Source organism: Labeo rohita, chromosome 1, assembly GCF_022985175.1.
Source record: "Labeo rohita strain BAU-BD-2019 chromosome 1, IGBB_LRoh.1.0, whole genome shotgun sequence".
NCBI classification, from domain to species: Eukaryota; Metazoa; Chordata; class Actinopteri; order Cypriniformes; family Cyprinidae; genus Labeo; species Labeo rohita.
Genome location: NC_066869.1, coordinates 22104749 through 22118401, shown reverse-complemented (window position 1 = coordinate 22118401; position 13653 = coordinate 22104749). Strand labels below are relative to the sequence as shown.

The window sequence follows — 13653 nt, the reverse complement described above, 5'->3', positions numbered from 1 at the left end:
TGAGTGAATAATGAAAAAAAGTTGTTGAGTGAACGGTTTCAATGCAGACTAACAAATCTTCATTCTTCCCATGCATAGCCGATAGAAAATAAGACATGCAGACGTGAATGTTATGACAATAGCATAGGGACTATTAGAAAGCCTTTTAGAGTCAATGATTTTGTCCAAGGTTTTAATTAAAGGAATGTTCAAGGTTCAATACAAGTTAAGCTCTATTGACATCAACCTTGCTGTGTCGTCGATTACCACAGAAGAAAATTTCAACATCCTTTAGTTTGTTAAAAACCACCAGAAGTCATGTTTACAGCAGTGCGCTTGCAATGGAAGTCTTTCAGGTGAATGCTTTGATTAAAACTGTTACAACAAAGAAACAATATTGTAAATAGGATTAGTGTGATTAAAAATGTAAATGCTTATGTCCAGCTTTCAACTCCAATCATGACTATTTAAAGCCTGTAAATCTAACCAGAGAAGCACTGTGAAGAAAAAAAAAATACAGAAGTATTACATTGGTGGCAAAAAATATACACCTAGGATTATTTGAGTTAAATTATTTGTAATGAATATTTAGGATTTATTCATTAAAGATTAAAAACATTAAGTCTGCCCACTTGAACATTAATAGTGAAATGCACATGTTTTTTTTTTTTTTTTTTTAATTTCATAGAAATCATTGGCATGAAGTGGCTGTCTCAGGTTTGGATAAAAGCATACTGTACCTTACTGTGAGTGCTATATGGAAGTCTGTAATATGGCTCCCCATAAAATGTAGCTAATGACCTTTATACAGCTCTGCACGTTTTTTTTTTAAGCGCTAGTTGTAGCCTGGCAACTGTTGCTATCCACCATTAACTTGATCAGGCTGGGACAGCCATAGCATTGACTTTATGTAAATGCACCACAAATGGAATACATGGCTAAAATGCAAGCCTGGATGATAAATAATCCACATCTACTTTCTTCAGGTCCCATTTGGCTTAGTCTGAAATGACACAGTACCGGAGCATGACAATTTGCAACCATATGCTATTCAATAACCAGAAAATCATTATCAAAGAATTATTATCATGTACCTGGCGGTTTTTGATTATTAAAAATACATAGCGTAGAGTTGTTATGTTGGCAGTAGCCTCTGACATCTAACCTGTGATATTGGTTTTCTCTTTGTCCTGTGCAGTCAGTTGGACTTGACAAATTGATTGTGTTTAATGGCTTTTGGCCATTTGCAAAGATTTTTCTTTCCATTCTCATTCTTATGAAAGCCTATTTACACCTCTGAGTAAAAAAGGTAATTGTAAACAAATTTGTAGGTGCAACATACAGTGCCTTGCGAAAGTATTCATACCCGTTCATGGTTTTATGTTGCTGCCTCATGTTAAAATGCTTTAAATAATTTTTTGCACATCAGTCTACACTCCATACACCATAATGACAAAGCAAAAACAGAATTGTCACAACTTTGTGAATTAATTAAAAATAAAACACTGAAATAGGTACATTGCATAAGTATTCATACCCTTAACTCAGCAGTTAGCTAAAGCTTTGCACATCAGCATTTGACAATGATCTGCCATTCTTCTCCCCACTTTTCACCTCTCAAACTTTGTCAGGTTAGATGGGGAGAGATGCACAGTTTCAGGTTTCTCCATAAATATTTGAATGGGTTCAAGTCCAGGCTGTGGCTGGGCCACTCGTGGACATTCACAGAGTTGTCTATAAGCCACTGTGTGCTTGGGGTCATTCTCTTGTTGGAAGCTGAACCTTGTGCCCAGTCTGAGGTTCTGAATGTTCTGGACTGGGTTTTCATTAAGGCTAACTGAATATTTTGGTGCACTAAGCTTTCCTTTTACACTAACGAGTCCTTCAGTCCCTGTCACTGAAAAACAGACCCACAGCATGAGGACTCTACCACCAAACTTTACAGTTGAGATGCTACTGTGCAGGTGATGAGCAGTGCCTGGTTTCCTTCAAACATGATGCTTGGAACTGAGGTTCATCAGATCAGAGAATCTTGTTTTTCAAAGTCCAGGGGTCCTTTAGGTGTTTTTTTTTTTTTTTTTTGGCAAATTCTAAGTGTGTTTTCATGTGTCTTTACTGAGCAGAGGATTGAGTTTTGCCACACTGCCAGAAAGCCCAGATTGCTGGAGTGTTGCAGTGATGTTTGTCCTTCTGTAGGTTTCTCCCATGTCCACATATGATCATGGACCTCAAATAGAGTGACCATCAGGTTCTTGGTCACCAGTCTAACCAAAGCCCTTCTGCAACAATAGCTCAGTTTGACCAGGAGGCCAGCTTGAGGATGAGTCCTGGTTGTTTTAGACTTCTTCCATTAAAGATAATGGAAACTACATGCTTCTGTGAACCTTCAATGCAGCAGAATTTTTTCTGAACTTTTCCCTAGATGTTTGGCTTGACAAAATCCTGTTTCTAAACCCTGCAGGCAGTTCTTTTGACCTCAGGGATTGGTTTTTTGCTCTGATATACATTTTTAGCTGTTAGACCTTTTATTGAGATATGTAGGGGAGCGTGGGGCACAAACTAACGCAGGGTTAATTGTAACACACGTGATTTAAATATTTCCACACAAGTTTATTAATGCTTGGCAAGTCAGCAAAAGACACTGCTGATGGGGAAAGCTGTAACACTACGTTACAGTCTGCCCCACTATATTAAACTATGCTATTCTATGACATTAGCCATGTAATTTTTGGTTTAAAATTAGCCAAACGTAAGTTTTTTGGCTCGTTTATGTGCCTCGTGTTCTATGAGATTTGTGTTTGGAGGGAGGGGAGTGTTTTTCTGAATGTGTTTCATCTATTTGCGCACATTGTTTTGAACTATACTATATAGCTGTTTTGCGATATCAGGGCCGTCCCACGCATGGTTGGGATGTGTTCATTGTGAACCTCAAAAATTAGATTTTTTTTTTAATTCTTTAAAAACGCCCTTATTTTATTTGAAAAAGGTAATCATTTTATTTTATTGACAATTTTTTAGTTTGTTGTGTATATTTTTTTCATTCGATCAGATAACATTTTAAGCTGTCATATGGTCATGTTACAACATGCCCCTCACATGTTACAATGCACCCCACATAAGGGGCATGTTGTCACTTTTTACTTCCATTCTTTTGAGGTAAATAATTAAAAATGTATACACTGTAATCATGAAACAAAGCCACATGTTTGTACAAGACAAGTGTGAAATTAACGTGGATAAAAAATTAGATTTACACAAACTGAGAAAATCAAAAAGTGTTAGGTTGTGCCCCATGCTCCCGATGCCTTTCCAAATCATACCCATTTAAATGAATTTGCCTAGTTAATTTCACTCGAAATGTAGTAACATCTACTAGAACTGTACTACTCAACTGTCCCAGATAAGGGTATGAATACTTGTGCAAAGGAATCATTTAAGTTTTTGTATTTTTAATTAATTTGCAAAGATCTGAAAAAAAGTTTTGCTTTACTCTTATGGTATATGGAGTGTAGATTGATGTGGGAAAACAAAAACTAATTTAAAACAGTTTAACATAAGGTTGCAACATTGCAAAACGTGAAAAAAAGGGGTTTGAATACTTTCACAAGACACTGTATATGAAATTGTATCCGTAAATGAAATATATCAGATTATGCCTAAATGCCCCATAGATTTGTCCAGTTTTTCATCTGGTTTTGTATATGTTCTTATCTGTGCTCAGGTTTCGGGCCGGCTTTAAACGTGTTTTCCGCTGGTGCCCATTTGTGCGGGTGTCAGACTATGACGAGCTCGAGCTGCGGGCCATGCGGCATAAAGTAGCACGCCAGAGCAGCATGTACACACTCTCACGAATAGAGACCACCGTTGTAGCCGTGTGCGACCCCTCAGAGCCAAGCGGCCACCCAGGCCGGAAGAGCCTTCACAACCATCAGCACAACGGCTGCTCCAACCCAAACAAGATCAAAGAAGTAACATACATGCAGAGCGACCTGAAGGAGGAATTCTGCTAAGATGGACTTTGACGTAAGATTCACACTGAAGTATCAAGCACAGCCATTTTAACAAAGCCTCATTTAGTCATATCATTAATTGAATATGCTAATATATAACACATAAACAGCATTCTTATACAGTAAATTTTCCAAAAATGTGTTTTATGGAGCATGTCTGGTTTGAGTCACCCCCAGCACTCATCATCACAAAGACCAATTCTGTCCAACATCTGAGGAGCACTTTGTCCGTAGCTGAAATTGTAGATAGCGGTTGCCCTTTGATGCCAATCAGGTGCTCTTTTCTTTCATCATACGCTTAGCAAGGTTAGCATGCTACTTGAATGTCCAAGTTTTGATTTCTCTCAGGAGCTGAACGCTCAATTCTAGTTCAAATATCTTGTGTTTGAAAAGGTTCAGATTGATACTACATCCTGAGCTGCTAAATGAGTAGGTGCGTTTCCAGCACACGAGCTGCTTGGCTGAATCGTGTAGGGAAATTTGTTAGCTTCATATTCTCTCCTGTTTAATCTAAACCATTTAATGTAATTGATGAGATGGTAAACCAATTGTGCATCACCTTATTAGCATAGCAAAGATCAATTTTGAAATTTGACCTTGACAGACGCAATTGGACTACTGCAGGAAATTTTTTTGTTTGCATGGAGTAACTAGATGACTTGTTCATTTGGCAGAGAGCACTGCGTGGGATACCGTATCCCAAAATGCAATGCGTATTACTTTTCATGACCTTTTGCTTCCAAAGCGATGAAAGAACTAGCTGTTTTCTTTGATGTTACATTGTCTCATTGGTCTGCTGATCAGATTTTTATTTGTTTCTGCAAAAACTAGATGCTATATGTTGAATTAAACATGCACAGAGTAAGATCTTGTTGAAACAATGTAGCATGATACAGTTTGAAATATTTGCATAATGTGTGCTGTTGCACATACTATGTTTAAAATTTAATATACTGTCCATATAGTGTTGTGCATTAGATTGGGCCAAAATACAGTACATGGAATATTATTACAGATTAAAATAACTGATTTTAGAAAGGATTTGTTCCTGTGATGACAAAGCAGTCATTACTCCAGTCTTCGGTGTCACATGCTCATCCAGAAATCATTCTAACTTGCTGATTTGCTGCTCAAGAAACCGAATCGAAAATGGTTGTGTTGCATAATATTTTGTAGAAAGGGTGATCCATTTTTTCAGGATTCTTTGATGGATACTTCAAAAGAACAGCATTTATTTGAAACGAAATTAGCATTTATTTGAAGTCTGTTGTAACATTAGAAATGTCTTACTGTCACTTTGATCGCTTTAATGCATCTTGATAAACATAAGTTTTTTAATTCCTTACTAACCTAAACTTTTTTGTAGTGTACATAATATACTTCAGTTTTACACTTTTTACTGGCACAATATTTAAATGCTTAAATGAAACTCTTCTTTCAAAATCAACTGATACAATGTTAAAAAAAAAAAAAAAAAAAAAAAACTTATATTATCCAGTGACAAGGCTGTAAACGTTTTAATGGATTAGTTCACTCCTGAATTAAATTTTCTTGATAATTTACTCACCCCCATATCATCTAAGAAGTTCATGTCTTTCTTTCTTCAGTTGAAAATAAATTTTACGTTAAACATTTATTTATTAACATTTATTACCATAACATTTTAGGAAAAAAGGTTTTTGAGGAAAACATTCCAGGATTTTTCTCCAAATAGTGGACTTCAGTGGGAGCCAGTGGTTCAAATTGCAGTTTTAATGCAGCTCTACACAATCCTAGCCGAGGAATGAGGTTCTTATCTAGCAAAATAATCGGTCATTTTCTAAAAAACATAAAAATATGTATTCTTTTTAACCACAAATGCTCATCTTGCGCTAGCTCTGCGATGCACGCCTACGACTTCCCACATTATGTAATAGCGTTGAAAAGGTCATGGGTGGTTAGTTCTGTGTTAGTGTATTTTGGTTAAATAAAAGTAGGGTAAGGCGAAAAACTCCATCTCATTTTCTCCTCCAACTTCAAATTAGAGTTGTCAAAAGGTACCGGGTTCGGTACTTTCCGCACTGAAATTTTAAAAACGTCCATTTCCCAAACGTCCATTTCACATTTGAGCATTGTTGAGCCGATTTTTAAACATCGCTGATTGGCCATAGTGTTCACGCACTCAACAGACATGACTGTGATCGGCTACAATGATAAGCACTTCACGCTAGAGCTGAAGATCTTTGCCCGAACCCGACGAAACCCGACGGGACCCCGACGGTTTTGGTCGGGTTCGGGCCTAATTTATATCATTTTACACGGGCTCGGGCCGGGCTCGGGCTTGCGCTCCGGCTTGCACAGTAAATGAGCAGTCATGTGATGCGTTTCGATTAGCGCAAGAAAGATGTGAAAATGGATGCTGAGGAGGTGAAATGGAGGCTTGCCTCTGGTGATTACGTTTTGGCAAAATTTGTGAAACTTGCAAAATTAGGACAGCGCTGAAGCAACAGTGGATTCAATAATTTTTCTCCACAAAAACATGTAGCCTAATCTTGGTGAGTAAAGGTTTTTAAAATTATAACTAAATATTAATTGAATCTTAAATGCATAATGTAGACAGAGTATATAGGCTAATATCGGCATTATTCTTTTATTGCGTTTCAGCTTCTATTCACCGTCGCGTTGAGGCCGGATTGTGGAGAGAAGTGGCGAATCAAATCCCGCAGAGCCTTTATCTTATTTTCGTTATAGCCAAATACCCATCTTAATTTAGAACTTATCTTAATTTAATTTGTTAAGAAAGAGTCATTTTTATTGACGTGTTGGCCTATTTATAGGCTGAGTGTGTGCCTATTTAGAGTGCTGAGATGTTACGATGTTACAGAGGACTTATTTTATTTCTATAACTTCCAAGTGGCCTATAGTCTACGTTAGTCATTAATAAATTATGTTAAAACATGTATAAATGACTGTGCTTGCGCACATTTGAATAATGTCGGGCTGTAAACGGGTTCAGGCTTTTAAAAAGCTGTCAATCAAAATATACTTGTCGGGCTCGGGCCCTGTCGGGCCTAACTTTTAAGGCCCGATTACAGCTCTACTTCATGCTCCTCACTGAATGCTCACACACAACAGGAGCATTTGAAAGCTGTGTGTCAGCGGATCCCTAATACATCTGCACGTAGATGCCTCAGTGTGAGTGGGAAATGGACGTTTTAAAATTTCAGTACCGAAAGTACTGAACCCAGTACCTTTTGACAGCTCTACTTTAAATTAATCCAATATCATTGTTTTACCTTTTTTTGTAAAGGGTGTTTGACTTTCTTTGCACGTTCGCTTTGTAAACACTGGGTCAGTACTTCTGCCTATATCATGTGTGACCTTTCCAACCTAATGTCCAAAGCCATGGATGCAAAGCTAGTGCAAGGCGAAGATATGTGGTTAAAAAGTATACAAGTGTACAAAAGTCTTTAAAGCTGCATTGAAACTGCAATTTGGACCTTCAACCCATTGGGCACCATTGAAATCCATTATATGTAGAAAAATCCTGGAACGTTTTCCTCAAAAACTTAATTTCTTTTGAACTGAAGAAAGAAAGACATGAACATCTTGGATGACATGGGGTAAGTAAACTGAATATTAATCAGGGAATTTTAATTCTGAAGTGAACTAATCCTTTAATGGGCTATGTTATTCAGATGGTTCCTAATATCAGCCGATTAATCAGTTCAGTTGACTAGTATGAAATATGCTGGTGGTTAGTTTTTAATTTGTTAAGTGAATTGCACATAACAGACACATACCTGTGTAAACAGAGATATAATACCTCACCGTATCTCTGTTTTCACAATGCAAAAACTGTGTTTTCAGAATCATCCTTTTAGGAGAGCATCTTCAGAAAGCTCATTTTCCTAGGACAAAAATAGCATCTCGGTGTAGACGAAAAGCCAAAACGTAGAGAAAAAGACCTTCAAATGTTTTCAGATAAGTATAGACACAGCGTGTGTTGTTTCTTGTGATGTTTGATGCTAGATGCTAGATGCTATTTTAGGTTTACCTGAATCAGGTAAACCACTGAGACTAAAACGGTTGTGATTTATCTGGTCTGTTTGATTTCGTTGCCATTGCATCATCACTTTGAATGGAAAGCAGTCCCCTTTTTGCAGCTGGTAACTATATTCTGAGAGCATTGCTGGTGTAAATACTTGCTTATCTGCCAACTCAGACTCCTTGGCACAGACTATAACTGAATGTTATAGTGATGATTATAGTGTAAAACTTCTTATCGACTGTACAATCGCACAGTTTCCACAACAGATCAACACCTCATATTGTTTTTTTAATCATTTACCCCCCAATCGTTGAGTTCTTTTGTCCATTCTACCCTTTACTTCTTATTTGTGCCATGTCTTTGAATCTCTGGCAGGAAAGCTGGTGTTTCGTTCGTACTGTTCAATGAAGCTTCCAGCTGAGCAGCAGTGAGGGGTCTGTTTCTCAAATTAGAGGCTGTGATGTATTTGTCCTCTTGTTGTTGATCATCGGTCCGTCCACATTCTGTCTTGGTTAGATCTAGTTTGCTTTCTTTAAAGACAGTACAGAAGGAACAGCCTTCATCTCTTAAAAGAAATATGTTGGTGTCTGGTCATTTTTGAAACAAAATGTGACAAATGTGCTTCAGAAACTGTTTCAGAAAATGCTTTCCACACTTAATCACAATTATAAGAAGAAAGGTTTCTTGAGTACTACAGTACATTAGAATGGTTTCTTAATTTATGTAACAAAAGACTGGAATAATGGCTAACAGGAGTTAGGCTTTGCATGTATCAGAGGTAAAAAATTGGTTTAGTAAATATAAAAGTATATAAATATAAATTATTGCTGTTATCATACCTCATTTGTTTTTGTCTTGTCAAAAGAAGAAAACAAACAAATGAACCCAAAAGAAACAGGTTTAAGATAAAAGGTTTTGCTTAAAATGAAAGAAGGAATTTCCATACCTGGATGGAGTCTTACCTTGTTCAGCCTCAGAGTGATGCAAGTGCCCCATTTAAATTTCTCTCTTATCTCGTCCTTAGGTTGTTTTCCAGGGGTTGTACTTGACTCTCATGATATGCTCCAGGTCTGTGCTCTTGCTTTTTGTCTTTATTTAAAGCTCTGTGTTATGGCAATTTTCTCTGGAGGGCTCATATGTTTAAACACGTTAATAATTTCCCTCCAAAAATGAAAATTCTGTCATTTACTCACCTTCACGTTGTTCCAAACCTGTATGGATTTCTTTTTTCTGTGAAGCACAAAAGAAAAACAAAAGAATATTTGCAACAACATGAGGGTGAGTAAGTGATCCCTATATGGTGTATGCTTGCTATTTATTATTAGATTTGCATATAGATCACACTCCCGGTGGATGTTTCTCCAGCCGAGTATATATTGTTTTCCTCAATTCTCTTCATTTTGCCTGTTTAGAAGCAATTATGAGGTAATCCATCACTAATAAAGACAAAACAAGATCTGTAGCTGGCATAGCCTTAGGCATCGATTGGTTAAGCCTGAGGAGTGTTGGCCACAAACCTGACTTATAAGTTGTTGCTTGGAAAGATGTCTGGAGGCCTTGGTATGCTCACCCTCACTGCACCACCAATTGCAAGTTTAATGGATTTTTTCCAGGTGAGGAAAGCCAGCTGTGGCCACTCAGATAAAAACGGTGTGTGCTCACTGTTTGTGCACATGTGCACTCACACATGTATGCAGAAATACATGCATACAGCATATATTCATCTCTTTTTTTTTATTGTGCATTTTTTGACAATTTATTATGTCCTTGTAAAACATGGGTCAGATTAACGTGGGCATAATTAAAGTATGCCAGCTTTTAAGGAGAAAACTATTATTATTATTATTATTATTATTATTATTTTTATTATTTACAGAAAGTATGTGAATTCCTGTAAATATCCTTGATAACACCTAAGATTAAGAATTAATTCAAAATTGTACAAAAGTATATTTAAAAGCCTTGATGTTCATATACAATACTGTTTAAATGTTTGTGATCAGTAATATTTTTTTGTATAATAGTTGATATAAAAATACTTTTATTCATCCAGGATCAAATCATTTGATAAAAAGAAGTGACAATGTTACAAAATGTTTAAATTAAATATTTTTTATTTAAATAAATACAGTTCTCTGAACTTTCTATTCATCAGAGAATCCTGAAAAGAAATTTAAAAATCACAGTTACACAATTTGTTGAGTCAACTTAAAATAATTTGTTACCCTGCTGCCTTAAAATTTTAAGTTCAGTCAACTCCAAAAAAGTTTATTCAACTTGAAATGTTAAGTTGTACTAAGTGACAACTTAGATATTTGTGTTTAAGTAACCCAGCTGCCTTAAAAAATTAAGTTTAACAAACACAAATATCTAATATCTATTGTCACTTAACATTTCAAGTTGAATAAACTTTTTTGGAGTTGACTGAAGGCAGCCGGGTAACAAATTATTTTAAGTTGACCCAACAAATTGTTTTTTACAGTGTAAGCTTAATACATTTGTGGAAACTGTTTTTAACATTAATGATAATAAAAAAATATTTCTTGAGCACCAAATCAGCACCAAGCCATCATACACTCTTAAAAAGCATGTGTTGAAAACAACACAACCTGTGTTGTTTCTTAACACACACCTCTGCGTCTAGTTTAGGACAACACATTTTAACTCAAACTGTTATTCCTGCTAATTTCAGCACACTAATGCAGGGTTCCCAGGTTTTACAAAAAACCTGCCCAATTGCTAATCAAAATTAGCCCAAAACTAACCCAATCGTGTTTTGGAGCAGATCCCTCTGTAAAAATCATGTTCAAAATCATGGGCTGTAAAATACACTTTTTCGGCAGGGTTCCCCTGTTAAAATTTGCATTCCAGGGGTTAAATATCATATTATTGAGGTTGCTTTAACGAGACATGAAACGGGACATGAAAAACAATCTGTGGCAAGAGTTTTAAACGAGCCGCAGACTTGGCAAAACTGCACTAATGTGTTATAGTTACACAATTTGTGTAAATTATGTACACAAAATTACACAAAACGTGTTCAAATAGGCAACACAAAAAATATGTTAAAAATGAACACATCCTGTTTGAGTGTAAGAATAAATTACATTTTTAAAAATGTAATAATATTTAACAATTTTATTGTTTTAACTATATTAATAAAATAAATGCAACCTTTAAAAAAATTACAGACCACAGTGGAAGTGTACATTTCATTGTATATAATCATCAGTTTCATCAGTTTAATGCTTAATCAAGCTTTTACCTTAACCTAAATAACCTATGGACAAATATAAGTTACTGAATCTCACAACAAAGCGACAATATCAAAGAACAACTTTGTTCTTTGATGTTGTTTGAACAAAGCACTTCTGGCATTTTGTGGCCTGGTTTCTTGTCTCATATCAGCTCTTGCATTGTGTCCTTTAAGTGACTTTCCTTGACTCTTTTGAACCTTTTTTCTTCCCTTAGATTTTGTTTCAGTGTTAATTTTGTTGATGTTAAACATCTTGCATATCAGTAACCTTTAAATTGTGCATAGCTGCATTGCTGTTTTGGACAAGCCTACAGCCGACGTTCTTGTAAATATATGCCAGTGCACCTGCCTAGTGAATGTGCAGAGACCATTTGAAAGTATATTAACCAGGAATGTAAAATACATCATGGACGTGCTTTGACAGTGTCATACATTCCTAAAATTGCTAACAGACAATGAATGAATGATTACACCATTATCACCCCCCATCTGTCTTGAGTGAACACTTACGAATGTATACATGTCAGAGCATCAGAGCATGTCCCTTTCGCCTTATCACTGTATTTCTGAAATCCATGTTTTTATGTTAAAAAGGCCCTGTATATCTTTAACAGAATGCGTTCAGCACCTGTATGTCATGTATTATGTTAATTCCAGTGTGTACAGTACTTTTTTTCCCCCACATATGTTTAATTGTGTTTGAGGTCTGAAGCTCTGTGGATTTACGTGAGCCATTCCTATTATAATTTATCACAAGGACATTTGATTTACTGTGTATACTGTAGTTACATAAGCATAACAGTCTGTACTTGTGGATGTTTGTGCAGGTTCTTACATGTATTATATAAAACAGTATTATTATATTTAATTAGATGAGCTTTGGGATTTTAAAAATCTCAAAAATGATTGTATAATCATCAGTCTATAACTTATAACTGTAAGCTCAGATATTGTGTGCTTTATTGATAGCTTGTGACAAATTAGCCTTTTTAAATGAATGTTTCAGCTGTGGTTTCCTTTTTAAAGTCCTGTACAAACAAGCAAACTTGCCATTTTCCCTGGTTAAATGACTACTGGTTTACAAGCATTCACATCAAAAATTGAAGATTTGCTGAAAATGATACAGATGAGAAATTTACATCATTTGCTCACCAATGGATCCTCTGAAGTGAATGGGTGCCGTCAGAATGACAGTCCAAACAGCTGATAAAAACATCACAATAATTCACAAGTAATCCACATGACTCCAGTCCATCAATTCACATCTTGTGAATTGAAAAACTGCATATTTGTAGGAAACAAATCCATCGTTAAAGTGTTTTAACTTTAAATCATTGGATAAAATATGAATCTGTTATTCAGAATAATGCTTCCTGAATTGTTTTGGCCTGTTTTCACTTGTAAACGGTGCTCCATCTGTGCATATTTCTCTCCTGATTCAAGCAAGATGGCTTTTTCAATGGAAAAAAGCAATATTATAAATAGAGCTCTTATATTTTAGCCAGAAGAAATGGTTCAAAGGGTTAAAATTTATTATAAACATGACACATTTAGCTTCACAAGATGTTATCGTGATGTTTTTACCAGATGTTTGGACGCTCATTTTGACGGCACCCATTCACTGCAGAGGATCTATTGGTGAGCAAGTGACGTAGTGCTACATTACTCAAAATCTGGTCCAAAGAGGAAACCAACTCATCTACGTCCTTCACGGCATGAGGTTAAAAACATTTTCAGCTAATTTTAATTTTTGGGTGAACCATTCCTTTAAGGAACAATAAAAACTGCGGGATAAAGCTATGTATTACACTGAACAAGTTTTTACAAATGACTAGCTTTTTTGATAATGGTGTTGTCTGATCTTGCACATGATAGACGTTTATTAATTAGTGTACAGTTTACTGTGATTCCTAACTTTCATTTTTTTGTTGTTGTTGTTGAATGTGTTTGGTTAAAAAGCTCTGTACTGCCAATGTTTTTGTTAGATATTCTGACTCTAGTACAAGTATTGTAATTGCCAAACCGTGATTGATGATAATAAATGTGTTCTAAGGCTTTTAAAATGACAAATGTGAGATTCCGGTCCTCATCGATTGACAGACCTGTGGAAACCCTGTTCTGAAAAGAAATAATTGCTACCGCTGTTAGTTGAAATAGGGTCAGCTGAGCAATGAAAACTAAAATCCCCTCTGGACTCTGGAGTATGTTTATGATTTGTATTGTAGCAGATGGGGTAGTTTCTGAACCACTGATCTACACTCATCTCGAGGCGCTCGAAAGACTAGATGAAGTACTTTTAAGAATAGTTCAGCGGCAGTCATGTGTGCACAGGATTTCTATTAAATCCGGTGTAACTCAAATGAGACTAATCCCTAACC

At 36.0% G+C, this 13653-nt stretch overlaps 1 protein-coding gene across 2 annotated transcripts in view; it reads left to right on the top strand.

The window, feature by feature from the left end:
• tacr3a (tachykinin receptor 3a) overlaps window positions 1-13364 on the top strand; it is a 41786-nt gene extending 28422 nt beyond the window's left edge. Inside the window, exons 5-6 of one of the 2 annotated variants that reach the window (XM_051116963.1) lie at window positions 3701-4002; window positions 9044-13364. In XM_051116963.1, coding sequence (XP_050972920.1) covers window positions 3701-3989 — 289 coding nt within the window. In that variant the 3' untranslated portion in view covers window positions 3990-4002; window positions 9044-13364. Of the gene's footprint in view, window positions 1-3700 lie in introns of both variants that reach the window. The other variant, XM_051116955.1, reaches the window with a different exon arrangement.
• The last annotated feature ends 289 nt before the right edge of the window (window positions 13365-13653 follow it).